We start from the raw sequence: 18,547 nt of genomic DNA on the forward strand, positions 1-18,547 counted from the left end.
TAAGGTTGATTTATTTGGGTTTGTCGGTGTTTATATTTCTAGGGTTTTCTCTGTTTATAGAATTTTTATGAAGTTCGAATTTGTTCTGCTGATAATGAAGTTCTACTGATAAATTTCTAGGGTTTCTTAATTTCAAAATTGGGTTCTGCTGATAATGATTAATTGAAATTGATTTCTAGGGTTTTTATGGTTCTAGAATTTGTCTGAGATGGGTTTTCCATAATTTGTCTGATATATATTTTGTTGTTCTTAATTGTAGAAAGCAAGTGGTTAAAGAGGTTATAAATGAGGTTCAACAGGACATATTTCCAACCAAATATATTAAGGTGAATGATCTAATCAACATTTCTATGTGTTTTGAGTTCAAGGGTTTGTCCAGAGAAGATATGGGTATAAATCAGTTAAAGTCTAGGATTAGTAATATGTTGAGATTAACCAGTAGGGAGACATTGGACCTTCTATGGCATGTTGATCCATGCCTACCATCAAACATCATTAATGATGAAGACTTTTGGTTTTTCTGGGAAAATACAACTCAAGATGAACATGGTTGGATTACATTATATTTGCAAGTGATGTCACTAGATGAGAATGGTGAGATAGATGTATCTCAGGTTACTGCAGATTCACAGCCTCCTCCACTACAGATGACACCCAAAAACAATGTGACTCCAAAGAAGCTAGTCTCTAAGACTCCACCTAAACCAGTTGGTTCTAGTGGTTCATCACCTAAGACAGTAACAAAGAGATTTAGGGATGGCAAGACAGTTAGAAGAAGTCAAAGAATACCTAGGATGAAGAAGAAGAATCCTACTAAAGTATTCATTGATTTAGCTGGTAATGAAGATGTTTCTGATGAAGATGTTGATGATGGAGATGTTTATATTCCACAGTTTACTTAATAAACACAAGCTAGTGTAGCTGAGAATAATCCTGTTTTGGAAGCTAGTGTAGCTGAACCTGAAGAATTGACTCAACACAGTAATGTTGGTGGAGCTGAACAAGTTAATGAGATACCTGGATTTGAGGAATTTTTCAATCATGACTTTTGGGTTGAAGCTACAACACAGGCAGAAGTGGTGGAAGATTTGTTTGCAGCTGCCCAAGAGTACAAGAAAAGTGATGAGTATGTCCTGCACTTGAAGAATGTAGAAGACGATGAATGTAATCCTGATGATGAGTATGTCCTGAACAATATATCAGACAAATACAGTGAAGAGAAAGATATCAAGAGTTACAATAAGTTTCTACAAAAAGTTGAGAATGGGTATCTTTCAGATGGTACTGCAAGTGAGAGAAGTGATGATGGTGCAAGTGATGATAAGGATGCTGCAAGTGATGGTGATGATGCTGAAAGTGATGGTGGTGATCCAAACTTTGGGGAGGTGGAGGTTGAGAATGACAATGAAGGTAATTCATTGCTTCTGTCTTTTTTTAAAATTTGTTGGGTTTGATTTTTAGATTTGTGTAGTACTAATGCACTTGTCTCTGTGGTTTTGTAGAGGACCATTATGGGGACTTGGTCTCTGACAGAGGAGAAGAAGAAGGTAAATTGTCATTTGTTTTGTAGTCTTTTGTTTTTTTTATTTTTTGTTTGTTTGTTATGTTTGTTTGAACTCCAACTAAATCGTTTATTTTTGGGAATTTGTATCAGAAACCAACAAGACTGATGGGCCTAAATGTTCAAAGCCTCATGATAACACCCAATTTGAGGAAGACCATGCACAACATTTTAAGGAGGAGGAAGCTGAGGAGATGTTCCCTGAGTGAGTTACTTTTCAACAAGTGGATCCTTACAGCCTAGTGAAGGGAAGCAAGTTTGTCAGCAAGAAAGCATTCCAGAAGCATTTGAGAGGCTACTGTGTAAATCATAAACATCAGGTTAAGTTTAGTGATTCAAACAACTACAAGATTAGGGTAAAGTGCATTCATCATGAGAAGACCAAGTGTCATATGTTCATTTATGGAAGAGTTATAAAGGGTGAAGGAACTACATTTGCTCTGAGAAGTTAGAATCTGAAGCAAACATGCAATGGAAATGTTAAAGGGGAGAACAGATGTGCAAATCCAACATTTCTAGCTGATTGGTACATGGAAAGGTTGGAGACTCTTGGCAACAATAACAACATCCCTGATCCTGAGTCATTGGCAAATGAGTTCAACAAAACAATGAAGGTGAACATTAAGTACCATACACCCTGGAGAGCAAGAAATATTGTGTTGCAGAATCTTTATGGCAGCTATGAGGAGAAGTACAAGAAAATTCTTGCATTCTGTGAAATGGTGAAGGTAACATTGTTTTATTATTTGTTTGTTAATGTTTGTCTTTAGTTAGAGCACATGACTTAATATTACAAATTATATGGCATTAACATTACTTTATTGTAATTGCAGGAAAAAATGCCTGGCAGTGTAGCTAGTTTCTCATATGGAAGCACAGACAACACATTCTTGTCAATGACACTCTGCTTCAAGCCTGCTATAGAAGGATTATTGGTTGGATGTAGGAAAATCATTGGATTGGATGCTTGCCATTTGTATGGGAAGTATGGTGGTGTGTTACTGGTTGCAACAGGTCTAGATGGTCAGAATGGTTTAGTTCCTCTTGGTATAATGGTGTGTAGGAATGAAACCATTGAGAACTGAAAGATATTTCTCAAATACTTGAAAGCTATACTGGGTGAAGACTTGCATTTCACCATTATATCAGACAAGCAAAAGGGGATTAGTGAAGCTTGTGACAAATACTTCTGCTTGGATGAGCACAGATTATGTTTTAGGTAATGTTATACTATTTATGTTTCAGGTAATGTTATATTATTGTTAATATATTTCCTAATAATATCAGTTCAATGACTAACTATTACTTGGCTACTTGGCAGACATTTGATGAAGAATTTCAAGGAGTAGTCATACAGCTTACACACTCATTTCTGGAATGCGCCAAATGTTACAAGAAGAGACACTACCAGGTTTGGTCATTCCTCAAAACAATATAATGTAATTGCAAGTATTAAAAACATGAGTTTGATACTATTTATGTTTGTTTTTAGCAACACATGGATAAATTGTTTGCTGAGGATGAAAAAGCTGCACTGTATCTCCTAGATCAAAAAGCTAAATGTTGGTCTAGGTCTCATTTCTCAAATGATAGCAAGTGTGAGCACATTAACAATAATTTCTCAGAATATTTCAACAACATGGCCAAGCCCTTCAGGGATAAGCCTATAATTACACTTGCACAAATGTATAATAAACTAGTGATGGGTCTTTTCTTCAAGAGGAGGAATGAAAGTGAAAAGTGGCAGGATGGTCAAATAGTTCCAAAGGCAATGAAGCCGATTACAAAGATGCAGGACTTAAATCATATGTTTGAGTTGATTGGAGCTGTAAGGGGAAAGGTGTATGAGGTCAGGAGTGTTCACGATGTTTTGTTTATTGTGGATCTTCCCAAAAAGACATGTAGTTGTTTGCGGTGGCAGCTGAGGGGATTTCCATTTCAACATGTTGTATGTGCTTTAACACCTTTGAGACCAAACTGGGCTGAGTAAGTCACACTCTCTTTTCATTCCAGAGTTTCAATCCCATGTTTTGATTTGTTATATTCCCTTTATTTTTCCTTGCTCAAGCTTGATTGTAAACTTATAATTTGTGGATCTGCTTGTCTGATTTCATGTTGTAGTTACTGTGACCCTGTGTATAGTGTGGAATACTACAAAAAGACATATGCTCTATAGTTTGAACCACTGTCAGCTGAAATTGACTGGGTAAGATCATTAGTTTCATTAAAGATACATATATTGATTATTGTGCAATAAATATTTAATAATAACAAAGATTATTTTAGGGTTTCATACATGCTTTATATAGTACACAACCTTTAAGGGTTTCATATCTTTACCAATATCTTCTTTTTCTTTCGTTCTTTGTGTAGAATATACTGGTAGAGTTCATTAATCCTCCTGTTATCATAACGAAAACTGGAAGGCCAAGGAAGAAGAGGATTCCTTCTTATGATGAAGCTGGAAGTGTGAAGAAAATGAGAAAGTGTAAGAAGTGTGGAATTTGTAGTCACTATGCAGTAACTTGTGGTGGTGGAGAGGTTGGAAAGAATCCAAAGGGAAACAAGCCTAGAACATGTGTTGATGGCTCAACATCAACAACTTATGTCCCTGGACCATCAAAAAGAAAGTACAACAGAAAGAAACCAGTTGCTAGTGCTTTTGCGGGTGCATCTACTACTGCTAAGGATGGAATGAAGAACAACAGCAGTTCCAAAACATGTGTTGCTGAATCTTCTAAACAAGGTGCTGTAAAATCAGGCCAAGGGAGTAAGAGAAAGGCTTCTTACCAACCTGCTTTCAATCAGACTAACAAACATGTTGAATCTGTCAACAACAAAGTCACCTTCACAGTTGCAGATTCAAAGGGAAAGAAGAAACCAGAGAAGTACATGAAAATCTGATTCTATGTTTGTGTTGGTCACTTTTAATTTGTTTTTGTTTTGAAACACTATATGATTGATTTTGTGTTTCAATTTGGTTATGGTCTTTTGTGAATGGATGAATGGATGCTTTTGTAAGACAATGCAAGTTCTGAAATTAAAATAAATTTATTATAAAATTGTTGCAGGCTACATTTTCATATTTTTCTTAAATTCCTTGCATATTTCATACACTTTACCCTTCATTGTTTCTTTGCTTTCAATGAAAAGAGCAATTGAAGCCCATCTGAATGCATCACAGGATTTCTTCTTGCACACAAGGTATGCTATGTTGAAATTATGTTGATTTTTGCATATCTTCATTTCTAATTGAGAGTTGCAATGTCTTTAAAGCAATTTTGAAGCTTCAGTGGACAGCTTGTAACAATGTGATTGTCTTCTCCACAGGAAATATAACCATGAGTTGATGGAAGCTTGATTGGAAGTGCTGAAGAATGGGAAGAAGCTTGAGAAAACCACTCAAAGTAGTTGCAAGTAGGATTCAAGCATTTCAAGAACAACTTTCCATTACTTACATCTGTTTTAGACCTCAACAAAGCTCTTACTCCATTACAAGGTACATGTTTGCACCTTGAATAAACCCATGGACATGCCTTTGTTTCATGATCTTCTTCCATTTCACACATTAAACACACTATCATACTACTTGAAGTACTTGCTTTATCATTCATACCACCACCCATTTTTTCAGATCTGAAAATGAAGAGAAGCAGAATTATGTAGTTGTGGAGATGTTCATTTATGGAGAAAAAGATAAGAGTGCCACGTAAGCGGTGCCACGTACGCACTATGGGTGACGTATACAGAGTCAACACACATCTGGTTGGGTCACAATAACCGATTTAAAGGACTTTTAGGTTTTTTTTTTTTTTAGTTACAGCTAACGGTGCTAACTTTCCATCTATCATTTTTGGTCAAAACTTGCCTAGTTTTGCAATAAATAAAAAACAGGCCTAATATTGAAAAAAACAAAAAAACAGGCCAATTTTTATAAAAAGCCCTAATGTATATCGAGATGTTCTTCTTTACTTGTTTTTGAAGCCTGTTCTCCATTAGGTGCAACAAGAACTAGGCCTCATTTTTCTTAATCAATGAAATATTAGCTTTTTCCCAATTCTAAATTAAAGGATTAATGAATCTTTTAACACCAAAAACGTGGGGATAAGAACCTCAGCCTTAGGGGGATGCATAATTTTAAATGCACAGGTGTGGAATGATTTTTTCCACTAGTAGTAGGTCAAAAGTAAGAGCGAGTCAGAGACTACTAAATGTGGCATGACATGTGGATTGTCATTATATACCACCATATGCTCTTAGATTATTGAAAGAAATCACACTACAGATTTTCATCTCTTTTGTGGCTATATATTTCTATCCCTCTCTGATTATTTGAAGCTAAGCACACTCTCTTCATCATAATTTCTCTAACTCCAAATATCATGGCTGCCACTACAACAACCAAAAGCTTCTTATTCAAACAACATTCTTCCATGTTAAAAGCAGACTCATTTTCCTCTAACAGTCTCTTTGTTATCCCTACACTTTCCAAACCATCATCAACAACAGCAGCGACACTCCAGACAAGTCACAAGAAGCTCATTACAAAGGCAAGTGCTACAGCCAAGAAGGAAACAATTAGTGATGAGAGAGTTCAACAAGTTCACAGTACCGAAGAATTCGACGTTGCACTTCAAACAGCGAAAAACAAGCTTGTGGTAGTACTCTTCACGGCTACTCATAGTAATTATAGTCGTGAAATATACCGTTTGATGGTAGATTTAAGTAGAACATGTAACAACGTCGTTTTTGTCTTAGTAATGGTTGATGAATCTGACAAAACAAAAGCGATTTGTGAAAGACAGAAGATTGAAAGAGTTCCACACTTCAGTTTTTACAAAAGTAGGGAGAAAATCCATGAAGAAGAAGGAATAATTGGTCCGGATGAACTCATGCGAGACATATCATACTACGGTGACAATCATTCAGCCGTAGTTCGACTGCATTCAAGAAAAGATTTTGAAAATCTTGTTGAGGAGCATAAAATTGATAACAAGCTGATTGTTCTCAACATAGGATCAAAACATTGTGAACCATGTATCAAGGTATATCCGACCGTCTTAGTGTTATCGCGACAAATGGTGGATACCGTAGTTTTTGCGAGAATGGACGGAGCTGAAAATGAAAGTTGCATGCAATTCTCAAAGGATATGAAAGTTGTTGAAGTTCCAACATTTTTGTTTATCAGAGATGGTGATATATGTGGAAGGTACGTTGGATCAGACAAAGTAAAACTGATGGACGAGATAGTCAGATACCAAAAGAGTTGATATCAACCTATTATGAGCCCGTTAATCTATTTTGCCATTGTTTTCATTTTAAGTTTAAACTACAAGATTACGAAAATAAATATGTAATCTTTCAAAAAGATTGTATTAATAAATATGTAATGCTTCAAATAAAGAAAATAAATGCGCAATCTTTCTGAAAAGATCACATGAATTATGAACGGAAAATGGGTGATTTATTCAAATATTTTTAAATCACGGTTCAAATGGACGAGTAAAAAATAATTTGGGTGAAATGGCCAAAAAAAATTAGTAAGGATGAAACTGGATACATCGTGTGTAAATTAAAAATAAGAAAAAATATTTAAAAATGGGCACAATGAAACTGGTTACATCCTGTCTATTTTTACATTTTTGTCTATTTAAACAATGTCAAATTCTAATTGTCAATTTCACCCAGAAATTATTGATTTTGGTCTTTTTAATCAATTTTGTGAATTATGAATATGTGCGTAAACATCATCTAGGATTTGCTTTATGAAAAAATCATCTAGGAGAGCCGGAATTACCCTTTTCTATTTTCTCTGTTTTACCCTTTACCGTATGATTCTTTTGTCCCACCCATAATTGAGGAGCTTTGATTATTGGATGTCCTATTAAATAGGCGGGCTAATTGGGACTATTTGTAACAAGCTTCTCACTGATATGCAATGCCCAATAGCGGAACCACAGGTGTGCTAGACCCCCTCTCCCATTCTAAAAGATTTTTTTTCTATATTCCAGATTAGCCCTTAATTTCCTTTGTATTTCACCATTAATCCTCTAGTTTTTATATTCTCGTCTCCTTATTTCTTAGGTTTTCAAATTTTAGTCCACATAATATGAAAATATCTTTTTGGTCCCCCTAAAACCAAAACCTGGTTCCGCCAATGACAACGCCGGTATAAATATAACCTGCTGAGTTCATGTTGGTTGGTAAGTTGATTGTCTAATTGTTCTTTCTGCACATGAAAAGCATGTAAAGTTTAAGGTAGCGTGGATCTTACTGTCATTTATTGCACTGCAGTTTCTCAAATTTTATCCCTTTTTGTTCTTGTAATTGTAAATATCTTTGCTATCAAAAGAAAAAATAAGGGAATAAACAGATCCACTTTAATTGGGAAAGATTATTCACAAAATTGTTTAAAAGACTAAAATCAATAATTCCTAGGTAAAAAGGACATTTAGATTTTGATAATGTTTAAATGGACAAAAATATAAAAATGATGTAAACAGTTTCATCCTACCCATTTTCAAATACTTTTTCATATTTTTAATTTACATCAGGATGCATTCAGTTTCATCCTTGCTATTTTTTAAGCTTAAGTCATGATGAATCCGGTTTCATCCTTGCTTTTTTTTGTGTTAATTTCAATCATAATAATTTTTACTCGTCCATTTGAACCATGTTTTAAAAATATTTGGACAAATGACCCATTTTCTGAAAATTATTTCCAATGGCATTTTAATCATGTAATGTAAAATTATGCAGCCGCGTAAGATGAGATTTTTATCCCCATGTTTTATCCCTTGTTATAATTAGGCTTAGTCTTATCATGCGTCAATACTTAAGATTCAACGTGGGGCATGTTAGCTTGAATTAAGGTCCAAGCAGCATCGTGATTCAAATTTGAATCAAGAAAGCGCCCAATCATTTGAGCCTTTAGACTTTTTCATTCAAAGAAAACTCTTATAGGTAATAATAGAAGCAAAGAAAAATCTTACGATTAATAATAGAAGCATCCAATGGTTGAGCGCAAATACCATAACCATTAAATGTTTTTATTAAAGTTACAAACTAACAGCTCGGATTTAGGGCGCCAAATGGTTTGGCACAAAAAGTAAATTTCCTAGTGTAAAACCATTTACTGCCTCAAACTTGAAATAACTCCACGTACAAGCGATACTAGGAAATGCTATTAGCGTTGAATCTTGATGCACCATTGATGAGTGCCAAATAATGTATATATTTATCCCTTTTTGTTGGCATTTAACTCATCTTTTGTGCAGTAATTCTACATTTTATCCCCTATTCTGTATTTTCATTGTTTTCAAGAATAAATATTTTTCTTACTTAATTTTGCATTTTTAGGTAATAAATAAAGTCTGGATAACTTGCGGAGCGAAAAAGAGTTGAAGAGTAGTGAAAAGCCGGAAGAAATTACGCAAGGAAGCCGCAAAGAATGGAGCGCACGTCCAAAAAGCTAGGAATGGGCTCAAGAAGGAAGAATTGTTCTTGAAGAAGATATGGGCTTGGCATACCCAAGGCCCAAAAACCTTACCCAAACCCATTTTCTATATCCAAAACCGCCTCCATTCTCAGCCGTCAGATTGGATCCAACTCATCATCCTACGGTCGCTCATTCATAAAGCATCAAAATCTGAAGTCTTTGCCAAACACCACAGCGCTTAAATTCCAAGCCTTCAGATTAGATTGTAGTTGAATCCAACGGTCGATCCTATGCCTGTGCATCAAAATTAAATACTCTCGCTTTACACTACAGTACCTAACATCATCTAACACCGTTGACTTCGTTGTATTTCACAATCCGACGGTCGACGTGATTCATCTCTTATATTACCGTTAGATCTACCAACCATATTTGCATCCAACGCTCAACGTTTCTGATCATCATCTCCGATGTACATGCTCCACAGTGAAAATTCCTATACCCTAAAAACCATCGAGAGTTTTTTCTCTCATTCCCTTCTTCTCTTCCGTTCTTCTTCCTCCTCCCTGTTGCCGTACCGCTCCACCACCAACTCCACTGCCGCTCCACCGTACCACCATGTCCGCCACCACCAACTCTGCCACAACCACACCACCTACCGCACATGGTAACTTTCAATCAACTTCATCAACATCACACGATTTCAGTGACGTGTGGAATTGATGAGAATGATTGCATGTTATCAATCGAAGCTAGAAAAGGCATGGGAAGGAGCAGTGAAGTCAGAGGAAGGATGGGTCAGCGATTGATTGAAGAAATTGCGCCATCAAAGTAAGATTTTACGAAACCCTAATTTCTCAATTTTTGGGATTTTTATAGAAAACCCTAATTTCTGTTAGGGAGAGCATAGGGAAGCTAGAGTAGGGATATGGGTATGGTTGAATTAGGTGAATTAGGTAAAACCAAACCCTAATTGTACTGTTTTCAATTTTGGGATTTTTGGGTAGAAATCCTAATTGTATAATTTAGGGATTTGGGTATAAATAGCCTTGTGTGTATGTTGTAAAAGGGATGCTGGACTAGCCAGTGTCCAGAACTTTGTTATGTTAATGTTCACTTTTTTTTGCTGTTAATGTTCACTTTATGCTGGAATAGCCAGTGTCCAGAACTTAGTTCTGTTAATGTTCAATTTCAGTTTCAAATCAATTTTAGTTAATTTTCAATTTCTGTTTCATTTCATGTTTAATTCCATGTTCATTTAGTTTATGTTCTTATAATTTCTGTTTGTTTCTAATTTCAATTTAGTTTTGTGTTTAATGTTAGTTCACTGTGATGTTTAGTTTCTTCAATTTTCCTAGTGCATGTTCCTGTTGATGTTTGTGTTCCATGTAATGTTAATGTACCTGTTATGTGATACATGTTTAGTGGAATGTTAGGCTAGAAACCTCAGTGCACTGATTTTATTGAGCAATGGGAGAAATTAGTGCTCATAGCAAGCTAATTCTCTTTCCATTCCATTTGTATGCTTAGGATGCATTGTTTTGATTGAGCAATGGGAGAAATTAGTGCTCATAGCAAGCTAATTCTCTTTCCATTCCATTTGTATGCCTAGAGCCACTGCCTTGGCCTTGCATTGTCATCACTGTTAGCTTCACCATCTCCCCTGCCCTTGGCTTAGGCCTTGGTTCACTTCCATTGTTCTCTGCTTGTAGTTGCAGTGTCTTTTGTGCTGTTTGCTTTTGCCATTGTAAATTTTCATCCTTTTGCCCTGTGTTGCTTTTGCCCTGTGTTGCCCTGTGTTGCTTCCATTGTAAATTTTCTCCATTGTCTTTGACTTAGGCTAACTGCCTCTGTATTATTGCCCCACTGTTTTCTTCCCCTTGGCTTGCTGCCTCCCTTCCACTGCTTGTGCTGCTGCTGCTGCTTCCTTTTCCTTGCTACTACTTGCTGTTGTTGTGCTGCTCCACTGCTGCTGCCTTTTCCCTGTCTGCTGCTGCTCCAAAGCTCACTTCAACACTGAGCCCAAGTCCAGTTCATTGAAACCAAAGGCTAAAAGCCCAGGTTTAAAGCCCACTCACTGGTAATTCCAAAAGCTGAGCCCAATTCACAGTTGAACTGTTGAGCCCAAAGCTCAAATTAGTTCACTGAAACCAAGCCCAGTTCAATTCACATCAGAAACCAACTGAACCCAAGTTCAGCCCATCAAAACCACTGAAAGCCCAACTCATTCCAAGGGTATTCATAACCCATTAGCACTCAAAAGCCCATTGATTATTCATAGCCCAATAGCAAAATTTAGAACCCAAAATAGCTAGAAACTACAAAACACTCCCAATCTCTGTGGATCGGCCCGTACTTGCACATACACACTACAACCGACGACCGTGCACTTGCGGTATTACTGTAGGCCCCCGTTTTTATTACGCTTAATTTATACACATCTCCGGGCCCACCAACCATCAGACTAAGCCTTATGTGATTTATTTATTTATTTTGAAAAAGGAGAAAAGTTAATACTAACGTTACTGATTTTATTTTTATTTTTGTATGGATAATTCTAGTCTTTAGATTAAAAATTGAACCTCATTGAGATATATTTTGCACAGTTGATATAAAGCTATATTTTACAAGTGTTTGTTTCCTGAAAACATTCAAAACTTTCCTTCACTAGATGCAAAAGGATTCATCAAAGATTTGTGTTGTTATAATCAGGCATGGTACTTATATATCAGAGTTTTTCATCAATGAAATTTATGTGCAATTAACTCGTTTTGCACATAACTTCTTCGGACGGGCTCGTAATGACCTCAATCTTTTCGTGTTAACTCCTTACTTCAATTCTCTACAAAATTATGAGAAGAAATCATTTATTTGGTTGAGTTTTATTCTTCCATTGTCCGTTTCTCCATTAGGGTCAGTCACATTCCCAAGATAGCCGGTCACTATGACCAAGATGATCTCTCTCAAGTATTCTCTATTTATAGAGTTTTGAAACCTATTGAAAAAAATTAATATACAAGAATAATAGATTATATAAGGTTGGTCATCCACAATCACCAAGGTGGCCGACCACTATGCCAAAGTGGTCATCCACTATGACCAAGATGGACGTCCCCCAAATATTCTTTACTTATAGAGTTTGGAAACCTATTGAAAAAAGTTTCATTGATTTGTTAAACCAAATTGCAGCTATACTTTCCTACTCGCTCAGGCCAAGAGCCAACTAAAAACTCCATCATGGTTGATTAACCCCTTTTGCTCATATCTTCTCAGGACGACCTTAGAACAACCTCAATCTTTTCGCGTTGACTCCATATTTCAACCCTAAAAAAAATGATGAAAAGAAAACATTTATTTTGGAAGAGTTTAATTCTTCCATTGTCCCTTTGTCCATTAGGGTCGGTCACATTTCCAAGGTGGTCTGCCACTTTGGAATACTATGACCAAGATGGTCTCTCTCAAGTATTCTCTACTTATAGAGTTTTGAAAGCCTATTACAAAAAGTTTCATTGATTTTTTAAACCAAATTGCAGCTATACATGCCAACTCGCCTAGGTCAACCACTAACAAAAAACCTCATCATAGTTGATTAACCTGTTTTGCTCATAGCTTCTCTGGATGGCCTCAGAAAGACCTCAATCTTTTTGCGTTGACTCCATATTTCAATCCTATACAAAATGATGAAAATAAATCATTTCTTTAGCTGAGTTTTATTCTTCCATTGTCCCTTTTCTCATTTGGGTCGGTCGCATTCCTAGGGTAGCCGACTAATGCGTCACTTTGCCAAAGTGGTCGGTCACTATGACCAACATGGTCTCTCTCAAGTAGTATTCTACACTTAGAGTTTTAAAACCTATTGGAAAAATTAATATATAAGAATAATAACTAATATAAGGTTGGTCATCCACAATCACCAAGGTGGTCGGCCACTATGTCAAAGTGGCCAGCCACTATGACTAAGATGGACAATATCTCTAAATATAGAGTTTTGAAGCCTATTGGAAAAAGTTTCATTGATTTTTTAAACCAAATTATAGTTATACTTTCCTACTCTCCCAGGACAATAGCCGACAAAAAACCCATTATGGTTAATTAACCTGTTTTTCTCATAACTTTTTCGGACGTCCTCAGAATGACCTCAGTCTTTTCGCGCTGATTCCATATTTCAATTCTCTAAAAAATGTTGAAGGAAAGTCATTTACTTGGTTGAGTTTTATTCTTCCATTGTCTCTTTGACCATTAGGGTCAGTCGCATTCCCAAGGTGGTCGGCCACTTCGGCACTATGTCAAAGTTGTCATCCACTATAACCAAGATGGTCTCCCTCAAGTATTCTCTACTTATAGAGTTTCAAATGCTATTTAACTCATTTTTTTCAACCTCTAAAAATTTATTCATCATAAAACCTTTTGGAAGATTTAGCATACAAAAATAATAACTAATATAAGGATGGCCATCCACAATCACCAAGGTGGTCGGCCACTATGATCAAGATGGACGTCCCTCAAAGATTCTCTATTGATAGACTTATGAAATCCATGGGAAAAATTTCATTCGTTTGTTAAACCAAATTGCAGCTATACTTTCCTACTCGCCAGGCCAACGACCAACAAAAAATCTCATCATGGTTGATTAACCCGTTTTGCTCATAACTTCTCCAGACGACCTCAGAATGACCTCAATGATTTCGGGTTGACTCCATATTTCAACTCTATACAAAAATAATGGAAACATATCTATTTATTGTGTTAAGTTTTATTCTTCCATTGTCCCTTTGTCAATTAGGGTTGGTCACATTCCCAAGGTGACCGGTCACTTCCTGTGCCAAAGTGGCGAGCCACTATGAACAAGATGGACGTCCCTTAAATATTTTCTACATATAGAGTTTGGAAAACTAATGGATTTGTTAAACCAAATTGGAGCTATAGTTGCCTACTCGTCGAGGCCAACCACCAACAAAAAACCTCATCATGTTAGTTGTTTATGGCTTCCTTTGCATGTTGAATTATTTACTTTGCTGTCTGATATTGGTCGATGGTGTTGTGCATTACTTTATATGAATTGTGTGACATCAGTTATCTTTCATGGCCACATTCTTTAGCAAATAGTTGAACTGGAACACCATTTTAAATGGTAGGTTCCTAAATGACCCTGGAATAAATATCTCATATCCATCATTTTAGATGCCACCATCGATTTTTTGCTGATATATTTATCTCTGGAATTAGTCATCTGACAAAGATTACAAACAGTGTTGCATCCTTAAATCTCATATAGCTGGATTCAGGAGGAGGAAATCAATTTATAGATCATGTTCATATACTGAATTTCCAATGACGGACCAGTTTCTGATAGTTCATGAAGTTGTTCAGCCGCTGACTCTTGTAATGATTGTTCTAAATATTGGACATACAAAATAACTCCATTTATGCACAATTTTGATTGTTCCAAACAATGTATCATTGCCACTTGTTCTTACTGTATATTCGGGTGATGCTGAACCAATGTTAAGCCGCAGCAAAACCTTGGTGAGATCTCAAAGTGACGACTCCCACCACTACCCTCTCTCCTAGATAGGCACGTAGAGACTTTGTTTTTCTATGCACAATGCACATATGCAGGTTGTTGGTGAGTAAGAGATGGAATTAGATCATGTTTTGTTCTTCACTCACCGTGACTTCTTTTTCGTGGTCACATCACGCTCAATTCAGCGAAAGCGTACAACATTGTATATACTAATTTGGATCAATCAAACTTGTAAATATATTTTGGATCATTCAGAAAATGGGATTTGGTTGATGAATGGGACGGACTCAGAACTTAACCTAGAGCAGGGCTATCTCTACACTCAAGTTATGTCGCCTGAAGGACGCCGAAATTTCTTAGATAGTAAAAGATACGATTTAGATGATGATTTATTTAGTAACTGTACTGGCTAGGAAATCTTGTTAATTCTTTTAAGAACAAAGTGTTAAGGCTTATATGGACCAACCAAATCAAATCAAAAGCTTACAAACCTGCCTGTAACTATAAGTTTAAGTGACTATATATGTTTATGCTTTGATAACTCGAAGATAAAAGAAACACAAAATACGTATCATTTGTTACTTGCTACTGGGATAACTTTTCGTATTGATTGGCTATTACCTATATATCTACTCCGCTAACAATAAAAAGAGTCGTGGTTTGACGAGGTCATCCTCGTGACAGCCTATGTAAGAGTGCATTTAGCCGTTGGATTCAAATCTTAGATGGAGTTGTATCAGGAGACATTATTTATAATAATAAACAAAATTATATTATCTCTTTAATTTTAGTTCTTTGTTGATCCTGTTAGAGCACTGCTCGGTCGAAGTCGTAAGGGTTGCTATTTCAAGCTTGTTTTTCAAGTTTAATTGCCAAAACTATAAGTCTTTATTTCTAGTTTACTTATACCTAAGTCTTGGACTAGGATAGTAAGTGTAGTTGAGCTCTAGACTCCACGACGTTCATCATGCAAAGGCGAAGAACTACTCAAGGAACTGGTGGAACTTCATCGACAAAAACGTATGTGGAGACTTGAACTTATCTATCACTCAAAAGTCTATTTATTCTATCTCCTATCTTGAGACAAAAGTCGTATTGCTATATAGACTTCGATTATACACATTTTATATTTCGAGTCGAGTTTATCTCGCTTATCTATTTCTCGAAATATGTGTCGTTAAGCTTTCGCTTTGGCCAAGTTCATCTTTACTCGTGACGAAAGTCATGTTGATTATTTCAATAAGTTGAAAATCGCTTTAATGAAAAATAGTTTGTGAATAACAACTATATAACATCCTCTAAGAAAGTTTCAATGATTGAAATGATAGTTTAGAATATATAACCATAAATGTATATAAACATTGTATGAGAACTCATACTTGTGTAAGTCCAAAATCCTTGAACCAAAGTATGCGTACTTTACTGGTTTAGGATGTCTGGAGCTAAGTCCGTGTACCTGTACGCGTACTGTCGGAAGTTCAAATCCCGTGAATATCTACTGCCTCGAACCAAAAACAAGCTCAATCCGGGTACTTAAGTATGCGTACCTGTATGCGTACCTAAGTGGGTTATTTTCTAAAAACGGTTTATTCGTGAACTAAGACATTTATAAATTAAAGAATGCAATTTTTGCAAACCGTGGCTATAATGTTCATGAATCAATTCGAGTGAATCAAATTCGTTTTTGCTTCGATTTTGTCTTGTATACTTCTATGAGATATAAGCAATTGAACAACTCTCTAACTAGTTCTTTTGAGTCATTTGAACTAGGTATGGTGAAGATGAATAAGGTTGATATGAAAGTGCTCATATGGATAACCATTGGTTACCTATTGTTGAACCAACTAAGTGTATACGTTTAGGTACAGTTACTCAAACCTAATGAAGTTACATTTCATGTGTGTATAACAAGATAAGTTCGATCTAACGGTTGAAAGATATTAGCTTGAATCTAATCAGGTTTTCATCTAACAGGGAATATTGAATGCTTTGTTACCAAGGTAACTTAGATTGCAAACCCTGATTTGGAGGCTATATAAAGGACAACTCTAGCAACTGGGAAACCTAATTCCCACACCTCCTGTGTGATACTAGTTGTATAATCTAGAGTCGGTTCTCCTTTAACCTTAGGTTTATATCGAGACCCTGTAGGTTAACGACTTAAAGACTTCATTGGGATTGTGAAGCCAGACCCAACTATTTTCTCTGCAGTTGTGTGATCTGATCTTGTTGTTTCTATCGTATTTGAGTACAATCATAATATTGGCTTGAGATTAATTTCTCCAATAGGAAAGATAGTAAAGTAGTCACAAACATCTTCGTCCCATCGCTTGTGATTCCACATTATCTTGTTTCGCTAGTCGACTAAAATTATTGTGAGGTGATTGATATTTCTAGGTTGTTCTTCGGGAATATAATTCCGGTATATCAATTGGTTCTTGTTCACCTTGATTTATCAAAATACGGAACAAAACTCGTAGGTATATATGTGGGAGACAGATTTATCTATTCCTGTAGACTTTTCTGTGTGAGACAAAATTGTTTATTGAAGTCTTCGACTTTGGGTCGTAGAAACTCTTAGTTGTGGGTGAGATCATCTAAGGGAATCAAGTGTGTAGTACCTTTCTGAGATTACAGACGTAAGGAGCGCAACTGTACCTTGGATTAGTGTGAGATTGATTGGGGTTTAACTATAGTCCAGTCCGAAGTTAGTTTGTAGTAGGCTAGTGTCTGTAGCGGCTTAATACAGTGTGTGTTCAATATGGACTAGGTCTCAGGGTTTTTTTTCGTTTGAGGTTTCCTCGTTACCAAAACTTCAGGTGTTTGTGTTATTTCTTTTCCGCATTATATTTTGTTATCTAATTGAAATATCACAAGTTGTGCGTTGAATCGATCAATTGGTAAATTCCGACCTTTGGTTGTTGATTGAAATTGATTTATCCTTGAACATTGGTCTTTGGTACCGTTCAATTTTATCTCTCTAATATTCAATCGGGCTGGAAAATTATTATTTGTTTCATTGCGGATTGAATTGAGAGATTGAGATATAACTCTTTGATATACTTTTCTTAAGATTGAGTCTGACTTCTAGTTGAATCTCTTGAAAGTATAATGGAGTTAGTCCATACATATTGCTAAGCGAAATATTGGGTGAGGTTGTTGTACTCCCACTTTTTTAGGTCCCTTTAAAAATCAAAACTTCTCTAGCAGTCAAAATCCGCAACGTGACACAAATTTTCCTGATCAAGTGGGCACTTCTATTCGTTCAAGTAAGGTACGATTCTGAGTTTGAGTTACTGTTAATAGTTGACATTATCACAATAATCACAACAATTTTAAATTTTATAGGTTAATTCTTGATTCTTCTTTACAATTAGGAAGAATATCAACAGACTCGCAATAAATTGACGGTGATAAAAATTCGTGTTTAGGCAGGCTAGTTCTTATTTTTTACTAATTAATTTATTTATTTTACAACGGGAGAAAAACTTAAATCCATCCACTAGAAATGCAGCTAGAGATCCTTCCAGAAGGAAAGCTTCCAATACCAATCTGTGTCCCCACAGTCACATAAAATCAGCCGTCCAAATTTATCTCCGATATACACCTTTTATTTCCCCTAAACATAGGATTAACCAAAATGTTTCCCAACACTTCAATCTTCGATCCAACAGCCCTCACTGAAACATGATGCACTATGTTACCCCCTGACCTGTCACCGATTAGACATACATGGGTCTTAGGATCTCTTCCACTACGAAGCCATGTTTGAGAACAGGCACGGTCACTTCATTACTGCATGATTTAAGCATAGAATTTTATTCCGAATGAGAAGCCATTTGATCTCTAGCTGAATAGATGAAATTTCTGTAATTTGATTGGATTGCTCCCTGACTAATAGTATTACTTTTAAGTACTAAATAATGTTATTAAAAGTATAATAAAATAGTTTGTTTATTGATTCTTGTTCTTCTTATTGAATTCTGCACTAAATTTGGGGTATTGGAAGAAAATGCAAATGTCA

The 18,547-nt window shown here is 36.0% G+C and overlaps 1 protein-coding gene across 1 annotated transcript; it reads left to right on the forward strand.

The window, feature by feature from the left end:
* Positions 1 to 5,875: 5,875 nt before the first annotated feature.
* Positions 5,876 to 6,972, forward strand: LOC113278428 (thioredoxin-like protein CDSP32, chloroplastic). The gene has a single exon (XM_026527263.1). The coding sequence runs from the start codon at positions 5,944 to 5,946 to the stop codon at positions 6,829 to 6,831; it is 888 nt and encodes a 295-aa protein (XP_026383048.1). The 5' UTR covers positions 5,876 to 5,943; the 3' UTR covers positions 6,832 to 6,972.
* Positions 6,973 to 18,547: the final 11,575 nt, after the last annotated feature.

This window comes from Papaver somniferum, chromosome 5 (genome assembly GCF_003573695.1).
Source record: "Papaver somniferum cultivar HN1 chromosome 5, ASM357369v1, whole genome shotgun sequence".
Lineage (NCBI taxonomy): Eukaryota > Viridiplantae > Streptophyta > Magnoliopsida > Ranunculales > Papaveraceae > Papaver > Papaver somniferum.

Bases quoted from the DNA above. Each gene is read 5' to 3' on its own strand.
- LOC113278428 (XM_026527263.1), top strand. From the start codon at position 5,944: ATGGCTGCCACTACAACAACCAAAAGCTTCTTATTCAAACAACATTCT.